At 42.4% G+C, this 23,094-nt stretch overlaps 1 protein-coding gene across 3 annotated transcripts in view; it reads left to right on the forward strand.

The window, feature by feature from the left end:
• LOC135178239 (storkhead-box protein 1-like) overlaps positions 1-23,094 on the forward strand; it is a 73,094-nt gene that overhangs the window by 926 nt on the left and 49,074 nt on the right. Inside the window, exon 2 of one of the 3 annotated variants that reach the window (XM_064148963.1) lies at positions 17,994-18,878. The exons of the other annotated variants lie outside the window; for them this stretch is intronic. Within the exon in view, the coding sequence (XP_064005033.1) occupies positions 17,994-18,109 (116 nt within the window). The 3' untranslated portion in view covers positions 18,110-18,878. Of the gene's footprint in view, positions 1-17,993; positions 18,879-23,094 lie in introns of those variants that run through there. 3 annotated transcript variants of the gene reach the window in all.

Below are 23,094 nucleotides of genomic sequence, written 5' to 3' on the forward strand. Positions count from 1 at the left end.
AATTTCAACATTTCTAGGCTTCCTAAGCTAGTATTTCACTTTATATTTGGATCTACTTGGTACCTTGAACTTGTATTACAGTATTGCTGTGAAGATGTCTTCTATAGCACAAAGTAGGAGGAGGAGATGAGGAATGCATGGGGTTTGTGGTGCAAGGCAGGTGGCTTTTGGAGCAGTCAAGGGCAGGTCTGTCATGCTGCAAGTGGGCTGAAGAAGGAGTCCCAGAGGACTCCTGCCTGTGTGCAGTTTGGCCTAGGAGGGAGCACATCTCTCCTGAATTTTTTCAGGGGGATAAAAGGTAGAACCAGAGCATGTATGTCCAAAATCTTTACCACACATTTTTACACACACACAAGTCTCTTAAGAAATAAAACCGTGGCTATTTGGTGTATACACTGGGGAGTCACGAAGGACAACAGATGCGAAGTTTTCCTTAGGGTTTAAGGTAACTTCCAGCCTTCACAGCTTGAAACATGCACTTTCTTTTATGGAAAGAAGACAAACTGTAAGGGTATTTTTTGCTGTTGCTGTCAAGGTCTCCTTGCTTCCCATGGCTGCTGCAGTGGTGATGGTGAGGCAAACTTTGTTTTCTTCATATAGAGCTTCTATCATCTGTGTTCTGTGCTGCAGGCACCTGGACCAGGTCACAGAGCTAGACATGCTCCCTGGCATTGGAAGTTTCAGATTCTTAAAATGGGATGCTCCCAAGTGTGTCTTTAAAGAAATACTCTGAGTAAAGTTCATAGAAAGAATGGAGTATGAGGTGTGTCTTGGTTCCATTTTTAATCTCAGTTTTGAGTGTTTTACAGCTGTCCCTGTCCTTCTGGAATAAATGATACAAAGTCTGATCACTTCTGTTCTTCTACTGTCCTGCCTTTTGCTTGGTTTTCATATACTTCTATGTCACTAGTTCCCCATCTGATTAACTTGAGTATTGCCACTTCTTGCTGAGGGGGAAGCTCAGAACAAGTTGCCTACTTAAAAATGAGTCGATGAGCTTTTTTTACCTCATCACAGAGAAACTCCCTCTGAACTTCTGACAACAAACCAGTGCTGGAAAACAGGTGATAAATCCTGTCTTGTGATGGAAAAGTTTTCAATATTCTGCCAATATTTAGAGAACTGTAAAAAGTTGGTAGGTATCAGCTGTACATTGTGGCTGAGGTTTGGATGGAACTACTGTTCATAGCCAGCAAACAAGAGGAGAAAATCTGCATGTGCTTTTCACCCAAGACTTAAATATTTGTGCCTTTACTTTTGGAACAAAGTGTGATGCTGACCGTAGAGATGTGGGCAGTGGTTTGTGCCAGCTGCTCATTGCAGCTCCTGTGGGCTTTTTGGCTGTAGCTGGGCCAAGAGGTATGAGCTCTGGAATGGGTCCTGTTGCCTGTTGGCACATAAGGGTCAGTGTTTAATTTCTGGGGTGTCCCTGGACCCTATCCATCAGGCAACATTCCTCTGCCTGCTGCAAGGGAGAGCTGTTGAAGGCTGTGCTCTGACCTTGACGTTACTAAAACCAGACAAGGAATGTAAACAGGTCTGTTTTAAAATATGGAAATGCAGCTTTTGCTGGAAGTTCACGTTAATAAGTAAACTCACTAGTGTGTAAATAATATTCATTCCTCGAGGGGTTATCTTTGCTGTGAATTTACAAAAGACTGGAGCCAAAAGTTTTGACTTTAAAAATAGAAAATGCTTCTCAGTATTTGATTAAAGGCTATGAAAGAAGAGCAGGGACCTGCTGGAGTCTTACCTGTTGTGTGCTGTCCTTAGCTGTGGCAAATGAGATGGCAACGTTGATTTTTAACATTTTTAAATATTGGGTTTTTACTGCTTTTTTTTTCCACACCCAGACTGATAATTCAGGTCTTGCATCTAACCAAGTGCAGCTTGCACTTATTGTAAAGTTATGTAGTTAGAGTCAAAGTAATGGGCCTGGCCCGTGGGCATGAGCATCTGCTTAAATGTGTGTAATTGTATTTTCAACATAATTAGGGACCTAATGGGTAAAAGGCCATGGCTTTTTTAGCAGCTCTCTCACACCACCTCCACTTTGTAGCATTAAACCAGTGAACAGTGCACCTACAGACAAAAAGTCCCCTTTCAGCTTTGGACGGGGGAGGAGAGTGGTGGAGGATGGGGCTGAGAGGAACACCTGCCTGGCTGAGAAGTGAAGAATAGCAATATTTTACTACTGTTAATAAATAACTGGTGGGGTCAAGGGGAAAAAAAAGCAAGGTATTTTCAATGCTGGTAAAACTGCTCTTTTCTGTTGCCCTGGCCCAGCCCATAGCTCCCACACTGTGGTGCGAATAGGAGGTTGCCATGGCTGGCTGTGGCAGTGAGGATGTGCCCAGGCCTGACTGGGCTGGGACACACACAACCTTTTTCCCTGCACCCCGGAGGCCATTGGGGCACCTGGGCAATGTTGTGGCAGGGTATGGGGTTGGTTCTTGACTTTTTGCTTGGCTGACTGGCTGCTTCCAGAAAAGTAGGGGTGACTTTCTGTCCCACCTGCCCCTGGAGCCCAGCTGTGACAGGGTAGTTGGAGGACAGACTGTCAGTCCCAAAGCAGTATGGGGGGAGTGTCCAGGCCTCCCACTGCTGCCTGGCAAGGACCAAGGGACAGAAATGCTTCCTCTTCTTGGCTCCATGACCTCCATGTACCACAGAGCCTTGGACAATACTTTCCTTTACCTTCATCACTACTGCAGCTTGACTTTCAAACCTCTGTTGCTGATGTTTCTTTTTCATTGTGGTCCAGAGCATTGGCTGGTCTGATGAATAATGGGTTGTAATGGCTACTGAGATCATAACTGGAGGGAAAAATAGCTGGCAAGGAAAAGAGAACACTGAATATCTAATATGTGTAGCATATTTTCTGCTGCTGGGATTGTAAAATGTAAACCAGGAGATTGTGGCTGAATGGTACTTCCATGTTTAAGTCACCCTGACTTGATACTGAAAAATTCATTAAAGTATAATCTGTAGTCAACAGGATCTGGACAGTCCTTGGCACAGGTGTATCTGAGCCAGAAAGTACATAGATAAAAATCCACATGAGATTCCACTGATTACTGAATTGTAAACTGAAGCCCTACCACAAAATAGGACAGGAATATGAATGAAAAAAAGCATTAGCACAGTTTAGGGCTTGAGGATACAGGGGATGAAGTGTTTCATGTGTGACTCTCTTCAGCTACCTGAAGGGAGGCTGTAGTGAGGAGGGGGGCAGCCTCTTCTTGATGACAAGCAACAGGACTAGAGGAAATGGTTTCAGACTGCACCAGTGGAGGCTTAGGCTGGATAATAGGAAATAGTTCTTCACCAGAAGGGTTATGAAACATTGGAATGGTTGATCCAGGGCAGTGGTTGAGTGACCACCCCTGCAGGTGTTCAAGCAGCATGTGGACCTCATGCTTAGAGACATGGTTTAGTGTTGACGCTTCAGTGCTTGACTGAGAGTTGGACTGGATGATCTTTGAGGTCTCTTCCAATCAGATATATGATGTGATTCTGTGAAAACTTAATTCTCTGGCCATTTCTTAAACTAAATGGTTATGCACAGTGTCTATTTTCACAGTGATCAGAATTACTTGGGTATTAGGAGACTGAATGGTGTGTTTAGCTTTTGAAATTGGCCAAAGTGGAACCTTTGGGAAGCATAAGCAGTCTTTGAATAAACAAAACCCTCAAACCAATACCTGCTAAATCTGCTGGTTTGGAGGATTAAGGGGAAACCTTATGTAAACCTATAGGTCCCATGATGAAATTAGTTGTCTTTGGTAAGAGTGATTTGAAGCTTTCTTGTAACTTTGCAAGATTTTGCAACCTAAGTCCTAAATGAGCATTATTATTTTTGTCTTTGACACACCTTCTATTTGCACCCACTAATAATTTGTCCTCCTGGAAGATGATTTCCTTCCTCTCTTCCTCTTGCCTTTCTGCTTTTCTATGCAAGGTGCTGCTGGTGTAGCAGGATGCTCCACATCGTTTTTGTGTCTTCATTGCCCTTTGTGTTCTCAGATGAGACTTCCTTCTGTGTCTCTTGCACTTGATTTCTGTGTCTCAGACAATGGGCATCTTTGAGAGGTTTTCATATGCTTTGTGGAAGGGCCATGCCCTTTTGTAATGATTGCTTGAAATGAAGTGACCAAACTTTATAATAACCCTTCGGTCAAGCTCAGAGCAATTTCTCCAATTAGAAGCTGATGTTTCAAAAGGAGTTTTCAAGAAATGTATGTGCAATAATTAAACTAACTAGCAGAAGTTATAATTCAGAGAAGCTGTCGGGGCAGGGCTGTTGTGCATTGTTCCTGCTCAGCCAGGCATGGGGGGAAAACATTTTTTGCCACGCTGGGAGCTGGAGCTAAGTGTTCCCTTTCTTTTCTGTCTTTGCCATGTTGTCTCTTGCCTCCAAAAATTAAATGAACACCCCAATAGTTTAGGTTCAGTAATTTTCACAGTGAGTTTTCCAGTCATTAGTGGATGATTACAGTGCAGAGTAGACTGTTGGACATTAAATGTTATTCATCTATAGCCAGTCATAAAATGTGAATTGTCTTTTTCTCTCCCAATTATCTCCTTTATATCATGAAAGTTTCTTTTCAGTGAGGGAGCATTAGGTTTCATAGTAATAAAACCTCTGAGGAGGAGTTTACCACACACTCATCTACACCTTTTGTATGCACTGTGATATTACCATGGGAACTTCAGGGGATGTAAACTTCTTTTTTTCCCTCCTTCTTCTATCCCACCCCAACTTAGAGATTCACTAAGCATTTTTAATGTCTGTGAGGTGGTTATTTGAACCTAAAAAAAAGAAAAGTAAACTTAAGCTGATGGCCTGGCTGAGTAGCTTATGAATTTGTTCCCAACTTTGAGCAAATAACTTCACTGATCAGTTGGGTTGGGCCTTCAATGGACTTTGTAAAAGCAGCATTTAGAGACTGGGTAGAGCGAAGTAAGAGCTAAAGGAGTACGGACTGCAAACAAAGTGCCTGATTGCTCAGTATGCGGTTTGTGCTTGTGTCCTGTGAGCAAAATCTTGGAGCCAGATACACGTCTTGTTCTTTAAAGAAAGCTGAGGATGATCTGAAAGAGTAGTGCAGGTTGTCTAAAAATGTATTGTGAAAATAAAAAGCACACAGGAAGGAAAGATATGGCCTATTAATTTATTTTCTGTTTTGTTTGGGTTTTGGGTTGTTTTTTTCACTCAAAGCAACTTCTCTTGAAGAAGCAAAGTCAAATACACTGATGCATGATATTCATTGTGCAATTCCTGAAGGATTTATAAGGTTAATGGCCAGCTAGTACTGTCTCCCCGCCTCCTTTCCCCCAACAAAGAGCACCATTGTATAGAAAAGAGTTCTTCCCAGTGGCAAATAAGTCATCTAGCCTTGCAAGTTAAGTGTATGCTCTGTATGAAGCAGCCATGCTGTAAGGCAACTGTGGTGGCTGAAGCAGAAATGGCACCAGGGCCCTTGTACTCTCCATCTCTTTATCTGCACAGGAGGATCTGGTCTTTAATTAAGTTCTCCTCGTTTTCCTCCTCAAAGGGTCCTTGTCTTTTCTGTGGAGCAACACAGTGGTTGTGCACTGAATGAAGCCCTTGTCAGGTGTTATTCCTAGTGCTTAAATCAGCTGTTGGGCTGCCAGCATCACATGGCACCCAGCTGCTGCTAAATTACCTTTCTGTTTGTCCTACTCCTCTTTTGTATGTGATCATCTTTGGATTTAAAAAGACTTTGGATTTAAAAACATGGGGTGCCTGGGGGCCATGGCAAGGGGTGGTCATGGGTCTGCCAACCACAGGCATACTCATACCACCCTCTCCATTGTTTTGCAGCATGAAAACTCAGTAATCCTTTCCTGACTTTGTCCTGTCTTTGCAATTTGTTAGAGGCATGTTGTTTTTTTTATCAAGTTGTAATGATTTTAGTGAACTAAGTACAGATATTTTTTAATTAAGTTGGTGCTGTCTCCCAGCTCTTCTGGTGCTGTTGCCTTAGGCTGTTCGTCTAGATGGTGAACCTACCTTCCTTTCTGCTGGCCAAAAGAACTTTATCGTGTCCCACATAGGGCATGACAAAGCTTTACCACGTTCTTGTCTACATTTAAGACGTCTGTTTAGAAAGAGTAGCAGAAAACTTGCAGCTCAGGTGGATCAGGTGTCCTCCAAGGCTCTACGCACACAAAGATGTGTTGTGAGCAACAGTGCACCTTCCCTTAGCTTCAGAAAACATGATTCCCTGGGTCCTCTTTTCTTGCTATTCAAGGAAGTGATGAAGTGTTTGGAGAAAATAAAGCTGCAAAACCGGTGGTTTCCCCTGCAGAAAGTGTGGCTGTGAAATGTGAGGATGGGAGGAACTTCTCCATAATTGTTTAAACAGAAAAAGCATGGATGTTTTGTTTGTTTTCTAATGATCTTGACTGCTGGGAATGTTATTGCAGTCTCTAGTTTCCAATATTGAAAGAGCTTCCTGGGTGGGCCAGATCTGGAAAGATTTTAAAGGATTTTATGTAGTTCTCAGAGTAAAAGCCCTTTACTGAATTTGTAAATGTGCAGGGTTTTTTTCTTTCTAGCATACCTGATCCCTCAGTTTGTTACTTTAGATTTCAACTGAGACGTGTGATGAGAAATACCAGAATGTCAAGAATGTACATACATCTATATTTTGATGAAACAAAGTGCTTTCCTGTTGGCACTTGAGCAGGTGTTCATGGCTCCATTTTTCTAATAGGGCTCTCTTCATGAGCCCAAACAGCAATAGAGGACCTGTTCAGAGGGCAATAACTACCCAGAGAAGTAGGTCTTCTTTTTCTGCAGCAAAAACCAATGGTGTAATATTGCCATCTGCACTTACTAAGCCTATTTTTCATTTTCTTACAAAAGAAAGTTGTTATGCTGTGCACTTTAAATATGCAAGGAGGTGGTAGAGTTGCCATCTCTGAAGGTGTTTAAGGAAAGACTGGATGTGGCACTTACTGACACGGTCTAGTCGATGCGGTGGTGTTCGGTCATAGGCTGGACTGGATGATCTCACAGGTCTGTTCCAGCCTCAGTATTTCTGTGATTCTGTGACTTCTCTAGTCTGTTGTCTGGAGCTGGATGCAGTTCTAATCCATGCATGTTGTTCTTCCATAGGGTGGGACAGGCTAGGACACCAAAACAGAAGTCTGAGTAAAATACAGTACTCTTTTAGGTTATCTTTGACTTACACTATCAGCTGATTAATGGAGGTATATGCAGCTGTATCAAAAATTACTCTTTTAGAAGTGCAAGCCCATTCACTTAAACTGTTAATAAATGACTCCAAGCATGGCTCTTTACATAATCTATGCATGCTGACAGTGAAATGGGTTCCTATTTGGCTTGGTTTGGGTATCTTCATGAAGTTGTAGTTTGAAGCTGGTTTTGCTAGCTATTAGTGCCTCAGAAAGTGTAGGCTTGCCTTCAGAGAAGAGAAGGCCCTGCTATGCAAAATCCCACCAGAAGACTGGAGAGGTGACAAGTGCCAGTGGCTTCCCCAATAACATAGCCTAAAATGCAGTGGCCATCAGGACTAGGCTGGCCTTAAGGGAGGCTGATTCCTCCTCCTGGTGCTATCAGAAGGGGAAGAAATGCGTTTTGGGAGGGAAAGACTTGGGGCTAGAGTGGCTGCCTAGCAGCTCAGTCCCCTCACTGTAGCAGGACTGTTCATCACTATCCGTCCTTGCCAGTACCTGCAGCTCCAGTGACTCCTGCTTATCTGCGGTCTTGAAGCCGTGTGTGCAGTAGTGTATGTATTCTGTGAGGCCTCTTCCAACCCTGATGATAACTGTGATATTGTGATATTCAGTATTCAAAGGCTCTCAAGGGGTGAGACTGCAAGGACTGTGTTTAACACCGCAGCTATAGAACTTCTAATATGTTATTAGCAATAGAAGAAGCTGGGTGTTGGCAGTCTGGTTGAGATGTGGTAGCAGTGTCTTTGGTATTGTTGTGGGGCTATAAAATGATTTTCTTTTTTTTTTTAATAGAAAAGGGGTTTTGTCCTTAAAAAAAAGCCTGTACCAACTATAGTGGAACTTCTGTCTTAAGAAGTAGTACAGATTAATATTACAGTCTTTCAGACTATAGCTGTGTTTTCCACTTTGGTCATAGATGGTTATCTTTCTGCATGCAAAGAATATGGAAGAAACAGGCAGGCTTCTGGATGTGTCAGCCTTCCTCCATATCTTTGTGAAGAAGACTTAATGCCCTAAGAGTCTGTGCCTACTTACCTTGTTTTACAGTTGTCCTTGGGTCCATGAGATTATAGAGCCTGGCAACTGTGCCAGTAGCGATGCATAGAGTTCATTACTGATGTCCCTTCCCAAAGAGATCAACCCCACATAAATGAGATTTATCACTGCCTCTTAATTTGTTGTTGAAATTCTAGAGAGGTAAACTGCAGTCTTTTAAGTTCTAAGCAATGATGCACTAAACTTCTGCACTTGTGGTGGGTGGGTTTTTTTGTTTGGGGATATTATGTTTATTTTGTTCTTCCCCTCCCCCAAATTTCCCCACCTTTTCTTTTAGAAGGGGCTGTTTTAATCAAAGGATTCTCGGTGTCTTATTTGGCTGCCAATAGTGCTCAACCTACCCTCAAACCTTCCAGCTGCTTCCCAGCCCATGTAGGAGTGGATTCTGCCCTTGCCTCCTGCTCCAGCAGCCCGGCATTAAATGTTTGCTCTCCTGCGTGTGCGTATTGCAGGGTTAGTGCCCAGACAAGTTCCCTTTTCTTTGGCGGATGAAATAACAATAGCTGGCATTAAGAGCAAGCTGAGTGTTTTCTCTGGGTTTCCCTGAAGGGCCTCCTTTGTCTCCACTGTCTCTACTCAGAGAAGCCTGTATACCTTGCTTAATCTGAGGGTGCTGTCGAGATGCTCTAGCTTCTGAAGCCAGAAGTAGGTCAGCACCTACATGAAGATTTCTGTCTGCTCAGCCTGCCTCCTGATGGGAGACTCAGCCTCCTGACGGGGCTTTGGAAATGGCTCCTGCCCAGGCTGATGCAGGCAATCTCAAAAGCCTGAAGAACAGCATGAAATGTTTGCAGCACTGGGAAGGAGAGTAGGTGAAGGAGGTTCTGGTGGACTGCCACATACTTGGTGTTCATATGTCTTTTTAAGCCAACGGAGGAGCAAACAGTGGACATTTGGATGAGCCTAAAAGGAGGTTTCCAGGTGCCCAGTGTCACATTGTGTGTGGCCACGTTCTGACTGCAAGAAGTGAGCAACTCACCTGGACTGTAAGGATGTCTTAATTAGCCATATGTTCCCAAGGCAGTTTAACCAGTTGAAAAACAGGCTTTTAAGGTGTATTTTAAAGCAAAGACAGCAACACTGTAGACATTATTAGCTGGAGAGGTTATTAAAAAACAAATGGTGGGAATTTTTACCCTAGTTTAATTTGAGAAAAGAGAATGTAAAAGGACACATTCAACCAATGCTTCTGAAGTGGGGCTGAAAAAAGTCTTTGAGAATGCTGTTCTTTCCTGCCGTCATTGCTAATTTGTCACACTTATCCTTTTGGTTAAAAAGAAAAACCTTTTTGGTGTTACTAATTAACATTTTGGTTTTTAACTGTATCGATTTTTCAGTTTTGTGAGAAGCTGCAGAGAATAGACTTGAAGGGGTAAAGTGTGGGTAAGCAGGGAGCAGGACAATCTTTGCAGACTTAGATGATCTAGAATCAGGTATATCTTTCAAATAAGGGTCTTCAGACCAGATGTCAGCCTTGTAAAGAAGTCTCCTTTATGAGTATAAACATCTTCACAGAGAGAGTGATTTCCCATTGCAATGGGCTGCCCAGGGAGGTGGTGGAGGCACCATCCCTGGAGGTCTTCAAGAAAAAACTGCATGAGGCACTTAGTGCCATGGTCTAGTTGACTGGATAGGGCTGGGGGATAGGTTGGACTGGATGATCTTGGAGGTCTCTTCCAACCTGGTTGATTCTATGATTCTGTGATTCTATGATCTGGAAGGAGTGGGAGAGACTGAAAGAGAAGAGAGGCTGGTGAGATTTTTAGTGATGAAAACAGAAAATCTCCAGTGTTGTGCTTCACGTGTCAGATCTGCTCTGGTTTTATTGCAAACAGAGACTTCAATAGTACTTAAAGCATTTTCTTAGGAGGTCTAGCTGCATGGTGTTAGTTCCATCTTTCAGCAGATTGGGAGGTGCCTGCAAGGTGGAGATGGAATAACGTGGGACCTACAGTGCTGTGAAGTTTTGCAGTGTTTCTCTAAGAAATTTTGTGTGGTTAAGCATTCCACTGTCCACAACAGCAATGAACACTGTTGGCTAGTGTTCATTCCTATAGATGTGTGTGTGAGGCTGTATATAATGTTTTAAGTGCTGTATGAACAAATGTTTTCCATTATTTTGAGTAGTCTTGATTCAACAAGATGCAGATGCACACAGGAAGTTAAATCTGATTTTGGTGGGTGGGAGGACTCAACGTTTTTAAATATAGGCAGGTTGTGTGTTTTTGTATTTGCCTGACTATTGTGGGGAGATTTGCCAGAGGAATCTCTTCCTGGTTAATCCCAGAAAGACTCAGGAGGACTCACGTTTTAAAACACAGGCAGGTTGTGTGTTTTTGTATTTGCCTGACTATTGTAGGGAGATTTGCCAGAGGAATCTCTTCCTGGTTAATCCCAGAAAGACTCAGGAGGACTCACGTTTTAAAACATAGGCAGGTTGTGTGTTTTTGTGTTTGCTTGACTATTGTTGGGAGATTTGCCAGAGGAATCTCTTCCTGGTTAACCCCAGAAAGACTCATCTGCATCTAAGGTGGGACCCCTTTAAGAACTAATCAGGACTATTATTTTTTGCATTTTTATTTTTGGTGTGTAACAATACTCTGAAAAACAAACATCAAAAGAGTGCATTCAGGGTCTTTAGGTGCCCTTGGGAAAGTATGAAAAGGAAGTCTTAATTAATACTTCAACAAAAGTATGAAGAGGAAGCCTTAATTAACACTTTGTCAATAAAGATGAAGTCACAGAAAGCAGGCAGCTTGACCTACAATCATTCTAGTTTCTTTTCTTGGGCAAGAATTAGCAGCTATCATTTTGTCATTTTTTATTTGTTGCAGCAGTTGGTAGCCTTTAGTTTATAGTTCTGTGTTGTTTTTTGGTTTTTTTTAATTATTATTATTAATTCAAATTCTTTGGCTTTGTTTCCAAGGTATTTTCTGATTTTTAGTTTGCCTTTGTTAGAGGCATCAAGCTAGAGCTCATTGGTGAAACTGATGCCTAGTAGCTGTTGGAAAGGTCTGTAGGGACTTGCTTCTTGGCTACCTTTCAAGTGCTGTATGGTTGCAGAATATTTTAGTGTCAGAATCACTACATCTATTATTGTTATGCTTTCCTCTGTCATCAGCTAGTCTCATTCAGTGACATATTTGCTCACAAAGAGAGAAAGCAGATTTACCTGTGTGCCAGTGCATGAGTCTCTTAATTTTTCTGCTCAGATAATTGTAGGGCTTCAGGTTTCAGTGGTTACTTAAATTAATCCCAGTGCCATCTCTCAAATCTCTTCAATGTTTGTGTTGAGAGAGAAAGAGGCCAAAACATATCATGTCTGTTGGGAGCTACTAGACATCAGTCATTTTGTGAGATGGAAGAAAAGTGAGCTTCAGACTTCATAGTTCATTTTTGTGACGAGTGACAGAGGTAAAGAGGAAATAAGCTTGACAGAACTTTTTTTTTCTCACTACCTAGGAAAATACTGAACAACTGGGACATGCTATTTCAATTTTTTGGTCATTTCCGTGCTGTTAAACACTTCTGTTCAGTGTCTTGTGCACTTATTTCCAGTTTCTGAAGATTTTCCTTTGTTTTGAATCATTTAGATTTTCTTCTGTCCCCGTGAACAATGAGCTGCTAGTGTAATGATCCTTGGCTTTCTCTAGTTTGCAGGCTTTCCAGGGGAAATACAGCAGATCTAAGTGGTGCCTTTCATCTTTCTGTAGAGCTTTTGAACAGGAGTTCACAGATCTCTGTGTTCTGCAGAGTCCAAGTTGAAAACCACTGACCTTGCCATGCCTAGCATTTAACACCTGAGCATGCAGGTGCCTAAGCTTGTGCTCCCCTGCCGCTTTACTGCAGACTTCCTCAAACCTTCCTGTCTCATAGAGCACACTTTGTCACCTATGTCAGCGACCCTGAACTTCAGCTCTGCACCTTTTCCCCTTCCCACTTTGAGGACACTTGCAATATTAAACTTTGGGGCAGCCTGAATAACTGTGTACAAGGATGGGTGGTGCTTCTAGGGCTACCGGCTGGGAAACTTTGTTCGAGCATTGCTCCTGGTCTTCTTTTTGACAGCACAAGTGTTTTGGGGCAGAGATCTTGGTGGCTGTGTCAGACTGGTTGCGTGCTGTTTGCTGCAATACTGACCCAAGGCTGAAATTCGTAGGCGTTCTCAGAGTGAGAACCTTCAGATAATTATACTCACATATGGAGTTACTTGTGAATAAGAGGTAATCTGTAAATAGGCAACTGGGGAAAGAATTCTTGCTCAAAACCTGCCTGGATTTGCTTTGCCTGTGTTTTAACTGCTTGGGCTGTAGTAATTACTTATTGTGGCACCCCCTCAGCCTGCTTCATGATGAATTGCATGTGTAAGTTTTGAAAGCTTTAGTAGAGCTATGGTGAGTTTACAACCACAGCAACTTAGATCTGTTTAACTTGAATCTGCAGCCATGAACACATACTATTTCATAAATGGCTATCCTTACTTTATTCTGGTTGGCACTAAATAAATAGGTGCAGGACCCATTGGGTCAGTAGGTGTAAGAGTAGGCATTTCATACTGCCCTGCTTTGTGGTTTTGCATGCTTGGTATATGCTATGAAAACAGTAACTACACAGTGTTGTGGAAGGGAACTGGAGCCTGTAATGGTTTATATGGTGTTTCTTTCACTAAACTGCAAAGTCATGATTCTTGTATGATGTTACCTACAGGTTTTAGTAATAAATATGGCTTGCTTTTACCTAATTATGGCAGAAAATATGAGATTTGCATTTCAAGGCAAATCTGTGTCTTCTACTGAATTACATTTGTGAGTGCTGTCTGGTTTCTTCTCTCTTTGGCAATGCCCAGAAGTATATCTGAGGAAGTGACCTGCTCCCACCCTGGAAAAGCAAGGATGGAAAGGGAAGTGATATCTTGTGGAGTTTTCTTTGCCCTTCCTGAAATCACAGGTCTCAGCACTTTCACAAGATGACCAAGCTCTGTTTCATTGTTAGTCTTGTTCATTTTCCCTGCATGTGTTGCAGCTGAGCATAAATATATCTGAGATAGTTTTGAGCTAGCCAGCTCATGTGTGGTTTGCATTCTTCAACTCCAGCAATTAGGGTTTACAGCAGTGGCTAACTCCCAGCTGCTGCAGTAATTGACTTAAAGCTAGCTCAGGCTTATCCAGCACATTGCAGTGCTGGGATACTGTAACCCTCCTTTGCAAACTGAGCTGTTGCAATGAATTGCTTTTTGTGCTTTTCACTTCCTGCCTTTTGAATTTCTTTCTCTGTGAACTTAGTGTTTGACCAAGTGTGGCTTTTGCCTTTGTCAGTGACTGACCTTTTCTCAGTGCTATCTCTCTGCTTAAAAGCTTGCACCAGCATGCAACCTCTTGTCTTCCTCTCCACCAGTGGCTTTGTGTTTGGATCATACCAAACACATGATGAAGTGTTGACCCTTCCCAACGTATATGCCACCCTGCTGCTTGTGGCATCATTCTTCTGTAGGCTCTGTTCTACCTGCTTCTACAATTTACACCTTCCTCAGAGGCATCTTGTCTCTTCTGATGCCTCCAGAAAGGTTGTTGGCTGCATTTGGTACTAGCTGGGGCTAAGCCTTCAAAAGTTAACTCTTGGAACACATGCAGTGCTATTTTACTTGAAGACAGGTTATGTGTTTTGTAAGCAGCATGTTTCTGGCAGTTAAAAACAAGAGATGGTTAAGGCAAGACAAGAAACCATCCTTTGGGAGCTAGGACAGACATGGAAAGGGCTTGAGTCAATCTTTACCTAATTTGCTTTTTTTTAGTTCTGCTACTGCTTTGTTGAGGGAGGCAGAGGTCCAATTTCAGATGTTTGGCTGCAGGAGTCAAGCCCCTTATTGTTTTTAGCAGGAACTGAACTTTCCTCTATACCTGCACTGTGACAATGGTTTGAGATGGTGCAAGTCAACACCATGAAGGCCCTGTAGCCTTTGCTCTCTTTTTTTTGCTCCAACACAAGAACCCACAATGTGCCAACTGAAAGGCAAAAACCTACCTTGGGGTGAAGGAGGAAGAAAGGAGACCAGGATAAATTGCTGCAGACTAGTTCAAGAAAGACAGGGATCTAGTTGAGAGAGTGCAGTGGAGGGCTACAAGGATGGATGAGGGACTGGAGCGTGGCCTTATGAGGAAATGCTGAGATACCTGGGGCTCTTTAGTCTGGAGAGGAGAAGACTGAGAGGAGAATCCAATAAATGTGTATAAATATATGAGAACTGAGTGTCAAGAAGGAAGGGACAGCCTCTTCTCACTTGTGCCCTCTGGTAGGACAAGGGGCAATGGATGTAAACTACAGATCAGGAAGTTCCACCTTTACACGAGGAAGAACTTTAGTATAAAAGTCACAGAGCACTAAAACAGGCTTCTTAGAGAGGTGGTGGAGTCTTCTTCTCTGGAGACTTTCAAGACCCATCTGGATGCATCCCTGTGCAACATCTATATAGTCCTGCTCTGGCAGGGGAGTTGGACACGAAGGTCTCCAGAAGTGCCTTCCAACCCCTGACATCCTGTGATACTGTGACCTGAAGCCTTATCTTCTCTGCGTTACTGCCTGCAAATAGATATTTGTGGAATTGTAATGTAATTTGGCTGGGAAGGAACCTCTGGAAGTCTTTATTTCAATCTCCTGCTCACAGCCATGACATTGGGCCATATTTCTCCTATCATTTAACCCATAACACCTCACTGAAGATAGCAGCTTACAGCATGTCTGGTGGATCTCATGAATGATTCCCGCATCTCCTACATGCTGTTCTGTGGACAGGTCCTTTTGTAACCCTGGCTCCTGCATAACAGGTTTCCCTGGTCCTCCTGTTGCTCTGTGTAATGGGAGACCTGGGAGTACACAGTGACATCTGGATGGGTCTTCCACCCCCGCTGTTTGGACACTGACTTTTGTGAGGCAAGTTAAATACATCCTTGAATGTACAACTATGAACATGCCTTTGTTTGCAATGTGCTTCTGCTTTAAAACAAAACAAAAAACCAAATAATGAAAAAAAAGTCCACAAAAGGCCCTACAAAACGTTGGTTGGCCTCAGCTCTTTGAGACTGACAGACCCATAGCTGCCAGCAGCTTTTGATAGGACCTCTTCTCACCATGCTGCTTGCTCTTGGGAAAATGTTGGGCTTTGCCAGCCACTTAATGCATCATTGAAGTTTGTTGTTTGTTTTTGTTTTTTTCCAGAAACCCAGAAATTGCTGTTTTAGGCACTTGTGGGAGACAGTCTGAAATGGTGGATAAGCCTGCCCTTTATTTAATTTTAAATGCTGACAAATTAGGTTGTAAAGACTTGGTCAGTGGAAGCTAGGGAGAACAAATTAACCAAGTGCTCGATCTTTCTCTCATAACCTCATTTTTCTCACTTCTTTTGTGACTTTTTTTTTCTTCAGTTGACCTGTTCCTTGTGCAGCCACAATCTTTTTATTCATTAAATCATGTTTTCAGTCTGGCTTTAGACTCAGAAACTACTGTTAATGATCATTTCCTTATCTCCTTCCTTTCATTCTTATCTCAACATTTTGGCAGAAAGCACTTAATGGAGGCTGTGAGCCTTGAAGTTGGTCTTTAGTGAATAGAGGGGAGGGGAATTGACATTTTAATTTCAGTCTTTCTGCAGCCTGACAGATAGCCTCTGGGCTATGAAAATACCTGCTTCATTGACTTGAAGAGAATTAATCTTCAGAATAAATGATTGAAAAAAAAACACCACCTCTGAACTTCTACTCATGTATTTTTTGCATAGATGGTGATGTCAATAAAAACACAGAAAACATACAAAGTTTGTAAGCTTTTTGGCCCACCTACTATAGTTCCCAATGCAGCAGCTCCTGCTGTAGGGTCAAACTGCTTGTATTCATTGTGGCTGGTCAGCTGATTTGGATCTCATTATCCATAGCAGATCTAGAAAAGGATGAGTTAAAGGAAGGAGCTAAGTAGATTGATGTCTCTTGTGCTTTTAGGGCCTGTTATAAAAACTCAGCTGAAGGAAGCTTGGTCATTAGAGCTTCCCATCCCATCTTACAAAAAAGAGCCAACTTTCATTCCCACTTTTCATGGACAGTAGAGTTAGATTGTGTTTCTAGTGAAATAATTAGAGATGCCTCAAGCTAAGGTGAACAAAGGAGAGAAAGAGTATATGAGAACTTAGACTTTGTGATTCACCTGTATTCTTTCTTCTAAACATCCATTTCCTCTCTTCTTGCCCAAGAAAATCAGTTTTACTGTTGAATTTTTAAGATAACAGCTTCTGAGAGTCCAGCCAGGAAACACTTTCTCAAGTCTCCATGAGAGTGCCCTTTCAGAAACAATTTGCAGCTTTCATCATGGTTGTGAAGACAACATGAATAACGACAGTTGGATAGAACTGTTCTGTAAGTGCAGGAGCCAAACTCAGCCTGGACTTGGTAAAAGGGGAGGTCACACTTGTTATTACAGGCTAACAAAAAAGGTTGCTGGTAGAGTTGGTTATTTGTGTTATTTAGTTGCTGGCAAGAAGAATCACCTTTTCTGTTATCTTCTAGACAAACTGCAGCTTTCTTTGTAGTGCTCTAAGTGTTTGGTTTCAGATGGATTGCAGAAGATACGGTGGGATAAAATCAAACAATTCTCTGCTCATACGTTTCAGTTATTCCGCTTTATAGTTGAACCCTTCAGAAGCGTGTGTGTAAGCAAAGTTTATTGGCAGTAAAGCAAGATTATATTTCTTTCCTAATGGTATAACTCACACAAAATATGCTGCCCAAAGCATCACTAGAAATATGTTATAGTGGCATTTGCAAGCCCAGGCAATTATCTACAAGATTTTTCTGAGCGTAGACTCTCGAGCTGCCTGTCTGACTAATACATTGGTAATGGCGTGCCTGACTTCATTAGATAGGAGTCTATTCTTTGACACCAGGAGATAGCTTTACTGACTTGATCAGAGAATAGACTCACATATATTTTTTTTTAATTCTTTTTTTTCCCTGACTAATTAGCAGTGTCTGGGCAAGATATCTTGCTTGCACTGTTAGCTTCCAAATTTCTTGAAACTGAAAGCATCAGCATGTTTCTTTGAAAGCTTCTGACCTTTATTATTGTACATCACAAACAGGGAGAGGAACGCTACAGATGAGGTCCTAAAAGGAGTAGTGTTGGTGCAGTTTGTATTTCCTTCCCTCAGTCCATTTGACACTTATTTGAATGAAATTTCCCTTCCTTCCCTGTCTTTGTGATGGATGTCAGTGTGTGTATCATTGTTTACAGAGGTGGCACTGGGCACCCCACATGCTTGACACTCATGACCAGGAGTCCATGCTGATGACTAGACGATGCTGAAAATGCAGGTGCTCCACAAACAGAATTAAAATGGTTTTGTTTCTTTTAAGAACATGTTTGTTGGGTATGTTTAAATGCAAGGGTGGGAATTACTTTCCTAACTACAGATGAGTGGAATATTGTGGAAGGTTGCAGTTTATCCATTGGAGGAGTTCTTGTGTATTTATTCTGGCTGAGAAGACAACTGGACCAAAGCTTTTTGCTTAGCTTTCTTTAGGCAGCCTGAGTATTCAGACATTTTCTATCTAAAGAGTAGAAAAACATTGGAGAAACATACTCAAGTTGATAACAAAAAGGTAAATGGAAGCTGCAGAAACAAAGGCAGGAATTCAGTGTCTCTGTTTTGTTTTTTAAATCTGCAGACCCCATGACTAACACAGAGCTGGATTCTGTAGTGACTTGTGACTTGCAGAAGATGCTCCCCTTGCTGCTTTGTGTAGTGATGGTGGTTGCCAAGTCCCAAGGGCCAGGGGGATGAACCTGTCTGTGATTTCAGAGCAATGAGAATTTGCCATCCACGGTCTGACCTGGCTGAGAAGTAGGCACTGCAGACAGGGAGCCCTTCTCACTGAAAGGCAAAGCATTGAGCAGAAGATCCCAGCCTGGAAATGCTGCTTTTGAATTCCCCATCATGGGTTGAAGGGGGTCAGTGCACTGGTATGCTGCCTATTACACGATCTTCCTTCTACTTTTACAGATGCATCATTTTCTTCATCTGATAATTTGCTTCAAGGAGCAGAAAAGTGAGTCTGTGGAATTTGCCCTGTCGCTGAAAGAAAAACCTAGGGACCTCCCAAGAGCTTATTATGGAGTTGTAAAGACCTGTGTGAAACCCAGGGGGTTTTGGTGTCAGGGGCTTGTTACAAAAGGAGATACTTACTACAGTATTCATTGAAAAATCGAGGCTTTGTTACTTAAAAGTGCTGAGCTTGGAGCAAACTGAGTGCAGCACATTAGTGGTTTTGAGAGCCTGATCTCTGCAGATGTCCAAAGAGGAGGTTACATGTTTCTTCACAGGAATAGTTACAATGACTTGGATGTGACTACTTGTGAATATTTCATATAGTATGACCATAAATTACAAACATTTGAGGAAAATTCTTTTGTCATTTCTTTTGAATGTCACAAGTGGGAAAGATAACCTAATTCATTAATACCTCCAACTATAGAGAAAAAAAAAATAGATTCATGCTACTTCTACAATGTGGAACTATTTAACAAGTCAAAATATACCAGCTGAACTGTCATGGAACATGGTTTTATTTAGGATTTTTGCTCATTTCTGATTGTTGCTTAGGGATTTTTTTTTTTCAGTGTTCCTGTGAAATGATTCATCATGGTAAGTAATCTGGCACGAAACAGTCGTAGTAGGTTTTCTCTCTGTTGCTATCATTCCTCAAAGTTGGGTCCACCAATGAAAATGCCCTGATTTTTGTCTTATACAGGGCTGTATCTAACAGCTAAGAGAAAGGACAGCAGTAGCTGTGCCCTCTAAGTAATGTAGAGAAGACCAAGAAGCAAGATACTCATGTGAGAGAGGCCTTTCTTACACCATCTTACCTGATGGTTTGAGTAGTTACTTGGAAACCATTCTCTGCACAGGTCTGTTTAAGAGATGGTTTCGTAGGATGTAATGAGCTGAATGAAATGCTCCTCAGTTTGCTCCTGCAACTTACCTTGCATTGACACAAGTTGTAATAGGATGTTTCAAAGAATTGCTTTGCTTTGCCAGCCCTAAATGAATCAAACATCTAAGGCATCCACATGCTTAACACGGCAAAAATGCCAGGAGTGGCAGGGTTGGAGGATGGACTTGCTCTCACAGCTTGGTGTGTAAGGTTCAGGTCATGTAGGATGTTGGCAGATTGTTGGGGTAGTGAGAGAGGAACCTGAGCATGTTAGGGACTATGCCCTTTAGCTGTCCTGCTTGCATGTAATATATGTTGATGACAGCATTAGCAACAAAGCTTGCTGATGTTGCTGTAGCAGGCTGAGGACAAAGAAGAAATTTTCAAGTAATTAGTCATTTGCAACAGCTTTTCCTGGCAGAGGTGGCTTCAGCATGATTAAATATTATTTTCAAAATCACACCCTTGTTTCTTTCCTTGCCTCTGTTGGTGTGGTTCTGCCAGACCACATCCTGCAGCAGCAACATGCCTTGTGAAATGGCACATTCTAGGAGAAGGCTTTAAATCCCAGAGGGTCCTTTGGGATAACCACTCCCTTATGCTTATCTGCTGGGCAGTGCACAAACCCAGACTTTTGACAAAGCATTTACTGCACTGATACATGCAAAAGCAAATGGGCTTGTATATTAAGGAAGATTTATGCCATAACTGCATGCAAGGGAGTCAAGCCTTCAACTTGAAAACTTTCAGAAGCAAATTTTAATGTCCCAGTTGGCCCAGACAGGTAGAGAGCGAGCATCGCTGTAATGGGCATGTCTGGTATTAACTCAGTGTTAGGGCAAGAGATGGAAGAGTGAATGAAGAGAAAGGAAATTAAGAGAAGTAGTAAAGACTAAAAGAACAATTGTTGTTATAGGCTGTTTCAGAGAGGCAAGTCAATGTAAGTCACCTTGTAGGTCTTGTACATGTATACCTTGTGATTACTTGTGATAGGGAAGATGCAGCTTTCTGCCAGAGATTAGTAGCCATTTAGAGAAGAATCAAAGTTTTCTCTGAATGGGGCAATAATGGTATAAGTGCAATTTTAAAAGATTTTTTTTTATACTTTATTTTAATAAGAGCCAAACAAATAGTTTTCTTCAAACAAAATTGTGACCTGAGTTGTTTCTGGTAGAAAATGAAACTTCATTTCTTTTAGTGAGAAGGAAGGGGGCTGGGAGTGTAGCGACAAGCCCAGAAAGATGCTGGTCTCTACTGAGGAAGGAAACTGGCTGTGGCTGTTGCTGAGGAAGGGGGGGGTGTGCAGCTTCTCATAACCCAGAGGAAAGGGTGTGAAATGGGATAATAATTGTAGGAAACAATTGTCGTTGTTCTGGCATGACTGTGCCCTACAGGGTGTATGGAAATAAACACGGATCTCTCTGAATCTCATGACTCTGATGGTTCAGCCTTGTGGTGTAATAAGGAAGGAAATAATGAAGTAAAAAGGACCTTGGCATGCTGTGGTTTTCCTCAGTGGAGAGGTGGGAAGGTGATCAGTTTAAATGTACCCTGCAAAATGTGTACGGTTTGAAGTATTTCAGGGTCATGCAGAAGACAAAGCACCTATATGAACCCCTAATTTCTTGTGCCTGTGAGCTACCTGTGTTCAGGGTTCTGGTATTGATGCCTGACAAAAGTTTTGGGTCTTTTTGCTTTGTTTTCCTTATATTCTTTCTCCTGGTCCTGAAGAAACTTTTTCTCCTTGACCTCTGACTTACCTTCACATCTTTTCTGCGTCAACACCCTTTCTTGGTCAGGTCAGTATCTTTCACCATCTGTGTTTGACTGCTTTGCTTTCAAATCTCCTCTTATGCTCTGATTTTCTTTGACCGTTCTAGCCATCGTGCTAGCACCTCAATTCAGTTCTTGCTACTCCTTTTCTGGGCTGTCCTGCATGTACCTGTTGTCTCTAGGTAGAGATTGCCTGCTGCACACCAACCTGCTGCAGGGCCTCAGCCACCACTTCCATATTGCTTGCCTGCCCTCCCTTGTTCATCTCTTTCCATTTAGCCTTCCACTGCCTTTCTTGTGACGTTCCTCTCTGTGTGGTTTCCTGGTGATGTAAGCCACCTCCTTACTCTCCCTCCCAAACACCTCTCCGAACTCCTCCACAATTTTTGCCTGTCTCATGTGGGTGCGTAGCAAGCAGTGCTTCAGTCTCTGTCTCTTGCTCATCTCATGCACTCAGACTACAATCTTCAGCTACGAACTTTCGAGGAAATCTGATTCAGTTTTTACGAGCTCAGACTTTTGCAGGCTGTAATTACCTCTCGTTGTCATTGCTGAGACCTCCTTCCTGCTGGCTTACCTGAGGCAGGCACGCAGGCACACACACGTACATATACAGCATTCCCGTTTCCCCCAGGTCTTTAGCCTCTGCAGCAGTTGGATCACCTGCGCTGGATCTTTGCTGTCGCTACCTCTTGGCACACCTCCTTCGGCCACTCTGGGCTCTAATGTTCTCCCCATCTGCTGAGCCAGGTATTGTCTATTGTCCCCTGTACTTCTTTCTCAATCTAGCTGGCAAGAAAGGACTCGCTCGTGCATATATGCAGTGTCTTTCTGCTTTGGCTGGGGCTTTTACCATACTGAAATACCCTCACTGGTTGTCTCTTTTGAACACCTTCATAACCTTTGCATGGAGATGCATTTTCGTCAGTATCTTCCACCTCCTGTTAACACCCAACAAAATAACTGCTCTCTTTTTGTTATTCCCTTAGCTCTGTCGAAACGGCAAATGAACAATTCCACATCTCAGTCTGTCTTAGGAAGTGCACAGTATTCTACTTAGGACTGAGATATTTAGAATAGAATCATAGAATAGAATCAACCAGGTTGGAAGAGACCTCCAAGATCATCCAGTCCAACCCATCCCCCAGCCCTATCCAGTCAACTAGACCATGGCACTAAGTGCCTCTTTCTCTTGAAGACCTCAAGGGATGGTGCCTCCACCGCCTCCCTGGGCAGCCCCTTCCAATGGCAAATCACTCTCTCTGTGAAGAACTTCCTCCTAACATTACTAACAATTTTGGTGAACTCATCCCTGGTGTGCCAGTGAGGCTAAACTCTTATACTGACCTTTGTTGCGATAAAAAAATGCAGTTTGGAAATTTAGCTGCAGAAGTGTCAGTGACTTTATGGAGGGCATAAAGAGAAAGTAGGCTTTTTTTTGGAGAAACAGCCTTTTGTCAATGTACTCACTTTTTCCACTGCTAGATGTGCAGTGAACCTTGTCACCACCATTTCTTGGGTTAAATGCCTGAACTGCTAGAATACAGAGGAGGAAAAGCCCCTGGATGTGAGGCACGAAGCAGCATTGCTGTATTCACTCTGTCTTGGACAAACTTGTCTGACTTTAGCATCATTGGGGTAATCATAGTATCATTTTTTCTGTTATCCCTGCTTCTCCTCAGAGGCTTCCAGTCACTGAAGGCAGAGAGCAGAAACACAGGGAAATGTGTTTTTAAGCACATAAAAATATCTCTGCATATCTAGCCTGTCAGATCTAGGCACCCAGGTGAAGGCTTCCCTCTCCTATACTTTGTCTCTTAGTCCTTTCGTCCTGTCTCTTGGCGTGCATGAGATCATGCACTTCAAGCAGGGGGGCAGCAGAACAAAGCAGTTTTTGAAGGAAATAAAGACACTTTTGTATCTGGTTTTAATTTTCTCCTATTTGGTAAACTGTACAATATTTAATAATGAAAGACTTGCTAGTTCTTGTACTGCAGACGCTGAACTATTAAATCTGAGTCTGAATTTGCTGAAGTGTAATTAGTGTGCGCAATATCTTCCT

This window comes from Pogoniulus pusillus, chromosome 9 (genome assembly GCF_015220805.1).
Source record: "Pogoniulus pusillus isolate bPogPus1 chromosome 9, bPogPus1.pri, whole genome shotgun sequence".
NCBI classification, from domain to species: domain Eukaryota; kingdom Metazoa; phylum Chordata; class Aves; order Piciformes; family Lybiidae; genus Pogoniulus; species Pogoniulus pusillus.